Raw genomic sequence first — 14,477 nt, forward strand, 5'->3', positions numbered from 1 at the left:
GGAGTTTTTGGAGTAACATGGGCAAGTCACATGTCCATGCATGACTCAGTTCCTTACAGGTGATAGCCATTGTTCACATGCTACCTTGAACATAGATGTCTTATGTGGATTGGATTCTTCCAAGATCCATTGTCCATTAAGTGTTTTTTGATTGGGCACTTAACTTGCAAATTCCTTTCTAAAGAAGCTGACCAAATGCCTTACTAAGGCTACATAAATCAACAAGTACACAGCCGATATTCATAACTTTGAATACAAAAATGATACATGTGTACAAATCAGTAATCATAACCTTTGTAGAGATATGTTACATGGCATATGTAGCATAAAACATATTCCAGTTATGTCATATTTACATTCATAAGCATACTTCCATAAAGCATTATGGTGTGCAACATCACAAAAATGATCTGTGAAAGTCTGATAGGGTGGGGATATCTGAGATTTTTATGGTCTGTTGGAAGATGGCACATTAGTGGGGACTCAGAGATTCTCCAGCTTTTAGCACTACAATGCTAAAATAAACCTTTTCAGGATCCTTTAAATTCTGTGGTGCCAGCTAGGCTGGACTATTGCTGAACAGCATTTATCACTGTGCATTGTTTAGGCATCTGCCTGTACCTTCAACACACAAATTAGACATTTCTGTGTTCATATGTGATAAACACCAGCATACGGAATTGTAAGAGATGCCAAGGACCTCAAAGGGGAGAGAATTTTTTAAAGCATTTGACACACTCTTTTCTTGTCCTATATGCAAACTACAGCTGTAATTAGGGTTTTAATTATCAAGTGCCCATGGAAGTGCTCACAAATGCTTTAAAATATATTTTCAAACATAATAAAGCAAACCACATAAATGCCTGATGTATTATTAAAAAGACATTGTCAAGTAAAAACTTGTACATTGGAAAAAAAAAAACCTATTTATTTTGCAGATATTTAATTCTTAGCCTTTTTATAGCACATTTCATCCATAGAGCTCAAAGTTTTACAAAAGGACAGCAGTATCATGAGCACAGCACATTTTTCCCCCAGCTGTAGGAACTGAGGCACAAAAAGGTGAAGTGATGTACCTAAATTCATCCAGAAGGCCAACTGCAGAACTGGGAATAGAACTCAGGTCTTTTGAGCATAGATTTTAAAAAGTGACTCTTAAAATCTAAATTGCTTTTCACTGTTAATGCTGTTTGCTTCATATTCACATTTCTCCCAGTTTGGGCAATTAAGAAAGACAACTTGGTTTCACTTTTCTGTATCATCTACTTTTAGTTGTTTTCAGTTTCCCATGCATGCACTAGCACATGCTGCAATATTTATGTTGCACATGCTTCAGGGGATTAATCACTAAATTGTGTCGTTATTGTTGAATTTGTTTTTTTTAATGTAATAGAAACATTTCAGTGAATCTTCAGTTTGATAAAAGTAGCCCTATTTAAACCTGATAGCAACCTTTTAGAAAAGCCAAATGGCATGACAGTAGAAAAGAACAGAGAAGGTTATTAACAGTGAGACACAATGGTTAAAACTGAAAATGCCTTTGAAGAAGTAAAGTTTTCAGATGTGTTGAAGTGTGAATGGAAGGACTGAGGAGGGTTCTCTAAGGAAGGCTGGTTCCTTGTCTTGGGGGCCACCACGGCCAAAGCTTCCATGATCCTCTGGTGGAATTCTAAAGGGTAGGGGCCCCAAAGAGTGAACTCCACCCACATGAGACTCATGGTCTCAAATGTAGTTAAGCTCCCCTCAGCTCTATTAATGTCTTTAACATCAAACAGGAGCAACTTAAAATCAATCCCTTCATCTTATATAGACAGCCAGTGAAAAATGGATGCAAGCTCTTAGCTTTGTGTCACTGATAATTTTGTGCCCAGTGTGGCTTTTTATTGGGCATAGAATATGCGGTTGAAGATATTGAACAAGTAGTTCTGACTGAAATGGCGAATTTCTTTGTTGGTCTTTATGCATATTTGGTGTTCTGGAGCTCCTAGCCCACTATGTGACTATACAGTACAGCTCTGCATCTCATTCAAAAACTGAGTGATCCTTAATGCATAAAGAGAGGCCTGGCTTCAACAGTAACATGAATGCTTTGATAAGGGGTTGTTTAACCTGGCAAGCTGTTCAGGAGAGGGACCTCTGTCTATTTCTGTTTGTATAGCGCTTAACACAATGACGCCTATTCCTGATTGGGGCTTTTGGGTACTATGGAAATATAATTTAAAACATTAAGTAGTTCTTTCACTCATTTTTGGAAGAATACTTTTGTTTTATTAAATCAATTCAAACACATTTCTTTAATGCTGAGGAAAGAAAAGGCAGAGCAAATGAAGGTGAAAGAGTATATTATTTAGAGACTTTCAGATAGAATAAACAAGAACAACAAAGGAAATATGAAACCTGAAATAAAATATTGAATTCTCTGGCAGAAGGTAAAATTTGCCTGGCACTATGAAACTTCAGCTGACTATGAACGTTGCATGTAATAGAGCCAACAAGACAAACAGTCATAGGTTCTCAGAATTCTACAGTGTTGCATCTGACGAAGTGGGTATTCACCCACGAAAGCTCATGCTCCAAAACGTCTGTTAGTCTATAAGGTGCCACAGGATTCTTTGCTGCTTTTACAGTATTTCAGGAACTTGTAGACATTTATAAGTAAATATTACATGACTGTATGTTTTATTTGTCATAGACCGACTGTCAAAGCTCGACTCAGCAACTTTCTTCCTTTTGATTTTGTGTTACAGTGTATTATGATTTTTATTGTTGTTGCTTCATGGGACATGTATATTACATCAAATTCCTTTGACTTCTCAGAGGGTTATGGCTGTTGTGTTTTATAGTGTAACTTTTCCATCCATTGCAGAAAAAATTCAGTCAGGTTATTCAGGAACAGCAACTGTTAACCGAACAGTTAAAAGATGAAACTAACCAGAAGGAACAATTAAAGAGGATAAAGAATGAAATGGAAAATGAGCGATGGCAACTAGACAAGACTATTGAGAAGTTACACAAGGAGGTAGGGTTAAAAGAGGCAGCAGGAGATAAGGTATCTAATGGAAAAAACCAAATAAACTGCCAAATTACAAAGAAAAGAGTTTAAAAGCAGTGTAAATGAAAGTGAAATATGAACTTTGCTGTTAGTGTATTTGACCTGGTGACTATCAATAAAAGCTTTCTGGACTGCAACAGTAATTGGAAGAATGCAATCTGAAAATACCATGGTAAAACACTCCGATTTTGTTAAAATGAGATGCCATATTTGATCTCTCTTCCATTATGTGCAACAGACTCCACCCTGGTATACACTGGGGTGGGGGGGAGAGTGTCGACCTAAGATATGCTGACTTCGCGTAGCTGAATTTGACGTATCTTAGGTTGACTTACCTGGCTGTGAGGACAGTGGTGAGTCGACGGGGAGCGCGTTTGGGGATCGGTTTATTTGTGTCTAGATGAGATGCAATAAATCGATCCCCAATAGATCGATCCCTACCCGCTGATCCGGTGGGTAGTAAAGACCTGCCCTGTCAGTCCTTGCTCAGCACAACCATCAGCTGGACTGCAGTGACTTGCAGCTGGTTTCTCCAGCTGCAGCATTGTTGTATTAGTTTTGCCATCTGTGTGTGAGCACACAGCTTAGTTTTGGTATGATTAAGTATTTAGTGATGGCTTCATAGAATAAATTCTAATTTGTACAGATTTAAATACAAGCCACCTGTAAATGCTGCTGGCAGAAATAGGATGGTCTGGGAAATGTATTGCTACACATTTTAGAAACACACCTTTAGAGTTGCATATTTTCAAACTGGTGCATAGAAATTCAGCTGGACATATACACCATTTTGAAAATGTTCTCTACACAGTGAATTATGTTCCTAATGTAACATAGGAGATTGCAGCCTGGAAGAAAAATATTCTTCTGTAGTACTAATGAAGACAGATTCTCTTCTAGCATTGCTTTACTCTTGGAAAATTTTATTTGTGTGTTTGTTTGTTTGTTGCCAGATGGCTGAAATTGTAGAAGTGTCGCGGTCATCCACCCTGGAGCTTCAGAACCAGCTTGATGAGTACAAGGAGAAAAATCGCAGGGAACTTGCAGAAATGCAGAGACAATTAAAAGACAAAAATCTTGAGTTAGAAAAATCACACCTGACAACCATGAAAATGCAGGATGAGGTACTGGCTCATAAGCTGAATGACATGTTTAACCTTTGACCTAGAATCCTCCTCAGATAATTTTCAGGACAAAGAATCTTTGCTATCATGCTCTTGTGCACGTAATCACCATGCTTTTATGTTTGATTCTTCAGGATGATCATCAGGGTGCTACTTCTACAAGGGCAATGGGCTTCAGTGGATACAATAGATAAATGCAAAGTGTGTTTGATGAATTTATTAAAATGATATGATAAAGTTTCTGCTGAAGTTCTTTTGCTCTTTTATTGTTGATTGCTGAAGAGAGAGTTGAGAATTTTGAAATGGCCTTAAATCAGAAAAAGATGGAGATCTATTATTTTTTTTAAAATACAACACCACAGCCTGGCTTTAGCTTTTTAAAGAAATTGTCATGGATGTTTGAGATGTTTCAGATTCAAATGACAAAGCTATTTGTGCAGCCCAGAATCAGCCTCAGCCTCGAAGTCTCAGTCTTTTTAGCATATAAATTCTACCATAAAATTAGTCCAGCCTCTTTAAGGTTCTAAATACAGTTGTTCGTTATTTGGAAAACCTTTGAGAATGAACAGTTCATGGATGTCCTCAGTATATAAATATATTTAATAATTTGAGCTTCCAGGCCAGAACTTCCCCTTCGTTTCTCTCTCTCTTTGTTGAACTAGAGCAGAGGCTGGCAAACTTGGCCTGAGGGCTGCACTGGGTTTCCAAAACTGTATGGAGGGCCTGTTAGCAGAGGCTGTGCCTCCCCAAACAGCCACGCGTGGCCCGGCCCCACTCTTTATCCGACCCTTCCTGCTTCTCACCCCGGAACTCTTGTCCCATCCAAACCGCCCATTCCCTGTCAGCCCCCGGGACCTCTGTCCCTGACTGCCCCCCACCATCCCATCCAAACCCCCCTCTCCTTCCTGACTCCCCCCAGGGACTCCTGCCCCCATTCAACCCCACTGTTCTCCACTCTCTGACTGCCCTGATCCCATCCACACCCCCACCCTCTGACCACCACCCCGAACTCCCCTGCCCTCTATCCAATGCCTCCCTGCCCCCCTTACCGAGCTGCCTGGAGCACTGGTGGCTGGCAGCGCTACAGCTGTGCCACCCAGAGCACCAGGACAAGCAGCCGCACTGCCCAGCTGGAGCCAGCCATGCCACCGCGCAGCACAGAGCACTGAGTCAGGCCATGACTCTGCTGCTGCGCTGCCCCAGGAACTCACCGCCCCGAGCATTGCACCAGCAACGCAGTGAGCTGAGGCTCCAGGGGAAAAGGAACAGCAAGGAAGGGGCGAGGGGCGAGCCTTCCGGGGCAGGAGAGTCTCGCGGGCCATAGTTTGCCCACCTCTGAACTAGAGTGACAAAATATATAGAAAAAATATAACACAAAAAGGTTAGTTTGAAGGATTGCTGTACATTCTTCTCTCTTCTTTCCTTCCATATTATTTCCACTCAGCGAAGCATGGCTTATGTAAAGAACTGAAAAGTCACAATGAAATTTGGAAAATAGAGACTAGGACAGTGAGATCATCAATGTAACTTGGAATAAACTCTTCAAAGCAATCAATATCTGTACTGAAAGATACTGTGTTTATTTGTTACTCACATGTTGGTATACTATTACTGAAACTCTTTAAAAAGTCATCTGCTATAACTGCAAGCAGTCCACACATTTATGTTAAAAAAAAAACTCCAGGCCCCCAAACAAAAAACCAACCCTATATTATTCTACAAAAGACTGTGGTAATTTTATTTTAAACTGTGTCGCTATTAGACTTGACTGTAGAGTGCTGCATTATATTTTCTATAAGTGAGTGTGTAAATTGTTAGGGCTGAAATGTTTTATTGTATAGAGAGCTGCACAAGATACAGCATAGTCCTGAAATTACAGGAGAAGCTCCTCTCAGAAGAAGCATCCATATAATGGGTTTATATTAAAATAAAACAAACGTCAGAACAATCAATGTCTGTCTGTCTCTCCTCTCTCTCTCCCCCTCTCTCTCATGTGAGTGAGAAGTACAATAAGCCTTCATGATAACCATTTTCATTCAGTGAAATAGGGTGTTGGCCATTCAGTTCCTTGTAGACAAGAATCATATAGCACTTGGCATCCTTTTTGAGAGGTCTCATCAGAAAGGCTGAGGACTGAATGAGCATGAAGACTAAATTACACTCTTGCTCATATCAGTTTTGAGGTATGACGGGTAGGGCAGTATGGGAATTCTTCATTTACTGTTGCCCTGCTGTAGTTTGGGACATAAGACATTGGATTCTAGGATGTCAGTCCAGTATAATTTGAAACACTGTCACGTTCAGGGGTGCAGTCCAGACCAGTGAGAGGTTGTGTCACTGCTTGCTCCATAACCTTGGGTGCCTCACCATGTTTTGCTGTTGAAGCGCCTAACCTGGCTGCTCACAAATGGTCTTCCAGCGTGTAGGTCTATGTATAGTTGCAGCCCTGGTCCAGCAGGTCTGATTCCAGCATCCCATCAGCAATACACCAACCCACAGCCTAGGTTACTAATCGCAGGGTGATCCCAACGCATTCCCTGTCCTGAATTTTCCCAAACTCTGCAATATCCAGCCCGCTCCTGGACAGTTCAGATACTAATGTTCATTTCTTCTGTATGGAGTCAATATTCAACGGTTGTTACTTAACTGGAGTTACCAAAAAGTTCAGTTTAAACACAGCACTGGATTGATTTAAAAAATAGAACACTATTTATTAACACAAGAAGATGGGATTTTAAATGACTTCAAACATAAGTAGTTAGAAATGGTTACTCATAGACTCTAGGACTGGAAGGGACCTTGAGAGGTCATCGAGTCCAGTCCCCTGCCCTCATGGCAGGACCAAATACTGTCTAGACCATCCCTGATAGACATTTATCTAACCTACTCTTAAATATCTCCAGCGATGGAGATTCCACAACTTCCCTAGGCAATCTATTCCAGTGTTTAACTACCCTGACAGTTAGGAACTTTTTCCTAATGTCCAACCTAAATCTCCCTTGCTGCAGTTTAAGTCCATTGCTTCTTGTTCTACCATTGGAGGCCAAGGTGAACAAGGTTTCTCCCTCCTCCTGATGACACCCTTTTAGATACTGAAAACTGCTATCAGGTCCCCTCTCAGTCTTCTCTTTTCCAAACTAAACAAACCCAATTCCTTCAGCCTTCCTTCATAGGTCATGTTCTCAAGACCTTTAATCATTCTTGTTGCTCTTCTCTGGACCCTCTCCAATTTCTCCACATCTTTCTTGAAATGCGGTGCCCAGAACTGGACACAATACTCCAGTTGAGGCCTAACCAGCGCAGAGTAAGCGGAAGATGACTTCTCGTGTCTTGTTTACAACACACCTGTTAATGCATCCCAGAATCATGTTTGCTTTTTTTGCAACAGTATCACACTGTTGACTCATATTAAGCTTGTGTCCACTATGACCCCTAGGATCTCTTTCTGCCATACTCCTTCCTAGACAGTCTCTTCCCATTATGTATGTGTGAAACTGATTGTTCCTTCCTAAGTGGAGCACTTTGCATTTATCTTTATTGAACTTCATCTTGTTTACCTCAGACCATTTCTCCAATTTGTCCAGATCATTTTGAATTTGACCCTTGTCCTCCAGAGCAGTTGCAATCCCTCCCAGTTTGGTATACAAGCAAATAAAGTGAAAATTTGCATCTAAAAATCCAAAACTTAATCTAGCAAGTTTTGGATCAGGGCTTTGTTCAAGATGGCTTTTCTCACCCACAGTCTCCCCAGAATAAAGATGACAGACCCTTTCCTCAGTCAGATCTCTCCCAGAGGCCCAAATATGCTGGTGCCTTTGTTGTCTTAGATGAAGAGAGGCGAACTTGCGCTCTTGCCCCTTTCTTTTATAGTCCAGTGAACCTTTGAAGTGGATTCTTCTGCAGGTTACCCTTCAAAGTAAAGTTTATTCAAGCAGTAAAGAAGGCGACAGGTGAAGGAGGCTCTATGCTCTTTCTTCCCCCAGGTGTGTGTACTGAAATCCAAATTGTTCTGTTTCCTGCCATCTCCTCCCCTGCTCTCCTTGCCGGCCCTGTTTACTATATAATATGTATATTGAGGTGAACGCACATTCCTTTGTTTAGGATAGGCCTGTTTGACAACTTTTGCCTAGGCAGGGCCGTCTGGTTTTGAACATGTGCTAATAACATCACACAGGGAGATTTCATAACTTTACTTATAATGTTGCTACATACATTTTGCCATGATATTATTGACCAGCGAGTCATGAGTTTTCAAAGGATACCTCACAAGGCATATTTTGTACAAAGATTGTTACAATTGTGTGTTGAGCCTGAATATAGGGGTACTTAGTGTCACACTCTGGCATATAGATGCTTCCTATTAGTATGCAGATAACTATCTTAGCAGCACAGTATAATGTATGGCCTGTAATTATCCAGCCTTCTCTCACTTGGCCTTTCCAACAGGAAAATAGCTCTGTAAATAATCTATAACCTGGTAATGCTCCATCACTGAGCTGGATACTTCTTATAAAAGTAATGTGAGGGAGAACTGAAAGTGAAACTCAGATCATGTCATAGGAGTTTGTGCAGTCAAACATATATAACACCTAACAAATTAATCAGAGTGCCTCATCACAGCACAAAAACTAAGAGCTTCAGCTAAACTATACCTTTTCATGGGACTGTGTAAGCTTGAAGTGAGAGAATTTAATGAAACACAGAACACCGTTAGGAGAGAAAACCCTCTTCCCTCAAGAGATGTACTTCCTACTACATATGTATGGGCTATAGTTTAATATATACAATAGCAATTATACCATAAATATAATGTCGTCATCAAAGTGCATTAGTGCCAGAACAGGGGGCATAAGAAAGATCAATAACTGTAGTGATGGTATGAAAAGCAAATGAACCTGATGGAAAGAATTACCAAAGATGTAATCATGCACAAACCTGTAGGACATTGGCTAAGAAAAAGATAATTAAGTAAAAAATCCGGTTTGTATTATTACTACAGTGAAACCTGTACGCTGAAGGGTATTTTCATATCTGAGAACTCTGATCCAAAGTTATTTACTTGTGCCAATCATGTGGATGAATAAAAATGACTCTAATAAGCGCACAGTGCTACCTACTTCCTCTCATCCTGGTTTTTAATAACTTGTTTTTAAAGTCTTAGCAAAAGTGTAGCCCATTTACTGACATTACTGTTACATAAGACATAAGAACGGTCATACCAGGTCAGACCAAAGGTCCATCTAGCCAGTATCTGTCTACCGACAGTAGCCAATTTCAGGTGCCCCAGAGGGAGTGAACCTAACAGACAATGATCAAGTGATCTCTCTCCTGCCATCCATCTCCATCCTCTGACGAACAGAGACTAGGGACACCATGCTTTACCCATCCTGGCTAATAGCCATTTATGGACTTAAACCACCATGAATTTATCCAGTTTTCTTTTAAACATTGTTATAGTCAAAGAAATGTATTATAAATTGTGCCACCTGCCTTCTGTTTCAGATGCGTCTTATGGAAGAGGATTTACGGGACCACCAGAGAGCCCAGGATGAGGCAATTACAAAAACTCAGCTGCTGGAACAGACTGTGAAAGGCTTGGAATATGAACTGGAAGCCAAAAAATCACTTGAAAAGTGATCGGACGAGACAAATGAAACTAATGGAGGTAAAAGGAGCTTTTGGATGGGGGGGGTCCTTTGGGTGCTTGGTGCTTTGTGTAGTACGTTTTTGCTAGAGATGATTGGAAACGCTTAATTTTTTTACTGTGATTGTGCCTTGGAAGCAACAACATGATTTCATCTCTTCTGATGGAAAATCATGTTAGGCAAGAACTATTTGGGCATCTCCCAAAGGTGAGCATTCAGCACATCTAATAGAGCATATTATGTTCTGAATGGTAGTTATTTTGAGAGCTCTTTCAATACTTTCCTTTCTTTTTCTCATGTGACAAATGCACATTCTGACCAGTTACCGTGGTTGTTTTCCTTCAATTCATCAGGCATGAAAATCAGAAAGGTTTAACTCCTAAGCACTTAAACAGTGGGAAGTCTTTGCATTATCTTCAATGGGCACTGAATTAGGCCCTTGTCGTGCTTTATAAAGGGCCTGTTTTTTATAGCTGTGACAAATTAAAATTAAATTTCTAAAGAAAACCCTCTGTTGTAGCACCTCTAGAGTATTTCTAGAAATATTATTGTTTGTTTATTTAATATTGTATATCTGCAGTTTTTTATGCTCATAGAATACTGCAAGTGTCCCTGACCAATGAATATTTAATAATAGGTTACTGGAAACTGAATTAATTGTAAAAGCATTTTGCATAAGTCAGCTTGCAAACCTATTACAAGTTCCTTCCCAATGGAAATTTCTCAGACACTTTTTTCAGTTTATTCATTTGTTACTGCAGTGAAAAGGGAAATCATGTTCAAACTGGAAGCTAGCTGTTGAACTGCACTGAAGAAAGCTGTGTTCTGAAGTTACACTGAAGTTTTTCTTTTCTTTTCTTTTCTTTTCAATAATGAAGTTAATAGCAACAGCTGTTAAACTCTTGTAGGCTTTTCTAGTACAATACAGATACTTTTTCCTGAGTTCTCTGCAAATTGTCACAGGGACTGCACTTTTTAACATTGTTCTGCCATGTTACATACTGTGTGCGTGTGTGTGTGTTTTCAGACAAATCGAGCCCTTGCAGTCCTAAAGAGAGATGCTCTGTAGCATTGTAAAGAGGGTGAAGAACTAATCCATTGAACCACTTTTGTTTTTCATTTAGGACAGCTGTCCCAGTTGGAACTGGAGCTTGATGAGGAGAGAAACAATTCAGATTTGCTGTCTGAGAGGATTAGTAGGTGCAGAGAACAGGTACCTGACCAGTGAACAAAGTTTGCTTTGCCCAACCGTAGTGTAGTGATGAGGAAGAATACGGTCACAAATAACATTAATGCATTAAATATCAGTCTTCAAGTTAGATGCTCATTGTATTGCATGCAAACCAGATAGTAATTATGTTCAACAACAATAGAGCTTTCAGTGCAAGAATCTCTTAGGGTATGGCTACATTTGGAATTTCAAAGCGCTGCCCTGGCAGCGCTTTGAAGTGTGAGTGTAGTCAGAGCGGCAGCGCTGGGAGAGAGCTCTCCCAGCGCTGCATGTAAACCACATCCCTTACGAGTGTAGCATGCAGTGCTGGGAGCCGCGCTCCCAGCGCTGCTGCCCTGATTACACTGACGCTTTACAGCGCTGTATCTTGCAGCGCTCAGGGGGGTGTTTTTTCACACCCGAGTTGCAGCGCTGTAAAGTGAGAGTGTAGCCAAGGCCTAAGTCTCCTAATGGCTGAGCCATTACAAACATTGAATCTATCTCCCCTTGTAAGTATTCTCACACTTCTTATCAAACTGTCTGTACTGGGCTATCTTGATTATCACTTCAAAAGTTTGTTTTTTTTCCCTGACTTAATTGGCCTCCTAGAGTTGGTAGGGCAACTCTCACCTTTTCATGCTCTCTGTATGTATATATATATATATATCCTCAATATATGTTCCATTCCATGCATCCGAAGAAGTGGGCTGTAGCCCATGAAAGCTTATGCTCAAATAATTTGTTAGTCTCTAAGGTGCCACAAGTACTACTGTTCTTTAGTCTCTTATAAATATTAATAAATTAGTTTCACAACACCCTTGAGATAAGTAGTAGTATTTAGCATTTTGCAGATGGGAAAACTGAACGAGAGTTGGAGTTTCCTAGTTCACCTATGAAGTCTGTGTCAGAACCATGGATAGAACCTTGATCTTCTGACTTCTGTTCAATGTTTCTAACCCCCAAATCATCTTTCTTTCAGCAGTACACACACTTGGTTACACCTGTCCTGCGGGGCAGATAGTATATTGTGTTAAACTGTCATACACAGCAAACATAAATTGACTTACCCACAAAATTCTTACATAGTTTTCAAACTTTTCACAAACTTTTGGATTGTTCAGTTTTGGATTTTGGTCAAACCAGTTATAAAGATATAGATCATATGTGAAATTCTGATCTGCTTTTCAGACAACACACATATCACAGCTATTTGGATGTGGTGGTGTGTTCATCTCATTTAGATTTAGTTTCCAAAATGGTAAGTAGTTAAAGTGGGATTAGACGTTTTGTTATAGTTTGCCCTAAACAGATTGGCCTATCAATACTGTGCTTTATTCTATTGGAATTAGTTGTGCAATGAAATTTGAATGAGACAACTTATTACATGGACAGATTTTCAAGAGATCCTCTAAAATTCCAGATACAGTTTGTCTGTCATTTTTTTGCAGGCATAATATTTCCTGGCCTGGATTTTTGTGCATGCAAGAAATTTACCTGTGTGCACAAACTGCATGTATGCACACAAACTAGGTAGACAGACATCATAAACTGCACACAAGTCTGAGATTTAGTCATGCAAACGCTTGGCTATAATAATTTTTGCAAAACAATTATTTTTAAAGCTGGGTTTGAATCCATTCTGACAATTTCCCCCAAAGTTTAGAATAACACTAAAGCGTAAAATCTAAAAAGCAAGAAAAAGTTAAATCACTATTCTAGCCTTTGTATATGTCATGCCAGTGGCAGCAGGTATATTAAGAATAAATTGCTTGCTTTTATGATTTACCATTATCTTGACAGAGGGCTACATTTGAGGAAGGTAGCGTGGCCTAGCACAGAAAGCACAAAACTGAGACTCAGAAGACCTGGGTCTTATTCCCAGTCCTGCCACTGGGCCTGCTGGCTAACTTGGGCAAATCACTTCAACACTCTGCCTCAGTTTCTCAATCTGTAAAATGGGAATATGATACTGCCCTCACTTTTAAAGCACCTGAAATCTACTGATGAAATTGCTGTATGAGAACTGGGCATTATTATTATTATTATTATATTATTTATTTTAATTTATTATTATTATTACCAGGGCCATACCTAGGGGGGTGCAGAGCCCAGGACATCGGCGCTGAGTTTCTGTCTGCTGGGGGTGCTTCCCCCAGCTCTGCCCAGGCCATGTCCCCACTCTACTCCTTCCCCCAAGGCCCCACCCCGCCCTGCCTCTTCCGTGCCAGTTCTGCCCCCTTCCCTGAGTGTGCTGTGCCTTGCCTTTCCTTCTCCCTTCACCCCAGCACCTCCAGATCAGTGAAACAGCTAATCAGTGGTAGGCGCTGGGAGGGAGTGAGAGGCGCTGATTGCAGGGCCTGCCAGTGGGCAGGAGGACGCTGTGGAGGAGGGGAAGATTGGGAGGGGCCTCCTCCCTGCCTGCCTGGGGTCCCACATCACCTCCCTGCCCACTCCTCACAAAGTGTGGGGCCCCCAAAGTGTAGGGCCTGGGCAGGCACCCCGATTTGTCATGCCCTAGGGACAGCTCTGATTATTACTTTAAGTACCTTACTTAGTGAGGAGTGTCATGGAAATCATGGAGGACTACTTGCAGAGTCAGATACTACTCAGTGGAATATATATTATAATATTTTAATTTCTTTTGATTTCTAAGGAAAGACTTGTTGAGATATGAGTAGCTTCAATTTCAGTGGGAGGCACAGGGAATGAAATCCTGCTTTCCATCTCTTTTCAGTGAAATAGTATCTCCCACTGTGATAGCTGAAGTGCCTTAAAATGAGTTAAGCCTCAAATTGTGTTTGTGTGTCCTTGAAACTCCACTGATCCTGTTAGTAATTTGTTGGGCCTAAGATTTCGCAGACTCTTATTGGATTTCAGTAGTGTGTTTTTACCATTGTTTCACTGAGATCATACAGGCTCAGAATCAGTGTGTATGAGATGCTCTCATTATGTGCAGTGATTCAGAATGTAAAGGACCATTATAATTGTAGTTGTGTTATTGTTTAATTAGGAAGCTTTGAATGCTGGAGTCCATGCGTGTGCTGCAAAGTCTGTGCTGTAACAACCTGAGCCAAATCTGCACTAGTGGGCACTTCAGTAATTTAATGGAAACCTAAAATACAGATGGGTAACTAGAATGTCACATAACAGGCAAAAATGTGTGTTGAGATCCAGAGTTTCTCATTTCACGCATGAGTTACAAAGGTGGTTTTGTTTTGAGTTTATGGCATAGTGGCTAAGTTGTCAATACAGGGTCTGCTAAGCATCTATAATGACGTGAGAAATGATAATGGATTCGTTCTGGTAATATCTGTGGTCTGTAAATGTCCTTTTTATTGTGAATATGTTATCTTAATGTACTGATAATGAAGACTAATATTCCAGTGTACAGTAAAAACTCATTAAAATGACTGGCTAACTTTCATCTCAAGTTAAACATTTAAATA

At 40.4% G+C, this 14,477-nt stretch overlaps 1 protein-coding gene across 1 annotated transcript in view; it reads left to right on the top strand.

The window, feature by feature from the left end:
- Window positions 1-14,477, top strand: part of CGNL1 (cingulin like 1) — a 113,570-nt gene that overhangs the window by 80,640 nt on the left and 18,453 nt on the right. Inside the window, 5 exon segments of the mRNA XM_030578895.1 lie at window positions 2,867-3,019; window positions 4,006-4,176; window positions 9,679-9,792; window positions 9,794-9,850; window positions 10,951-11,034. Of these exon segments, the coding sequence (XP_030434755.1) occupies window positions 2,867-3,019; window positions 4,006-4,176; window positions 9,679-9,792; window positions 9,794-9,850; window positions 10,951-11,034 (579 nt within the window).

The sequence above is a fragment of the Gopherus evgoodei genome, chromosome 10, assembly GCF_007399415.2.
Source record: "Gopherus evgoodei ecotype Sinaloan lineage chromosome 10, rGopEvg1_v1.p, whole genome shotgun sequence".
NCBI classification, from domain to species: Eukaryota; Metazoa; Chordata; order Testudines; family Testudinidae; genus Gopherus; species Gopherus evgoodei.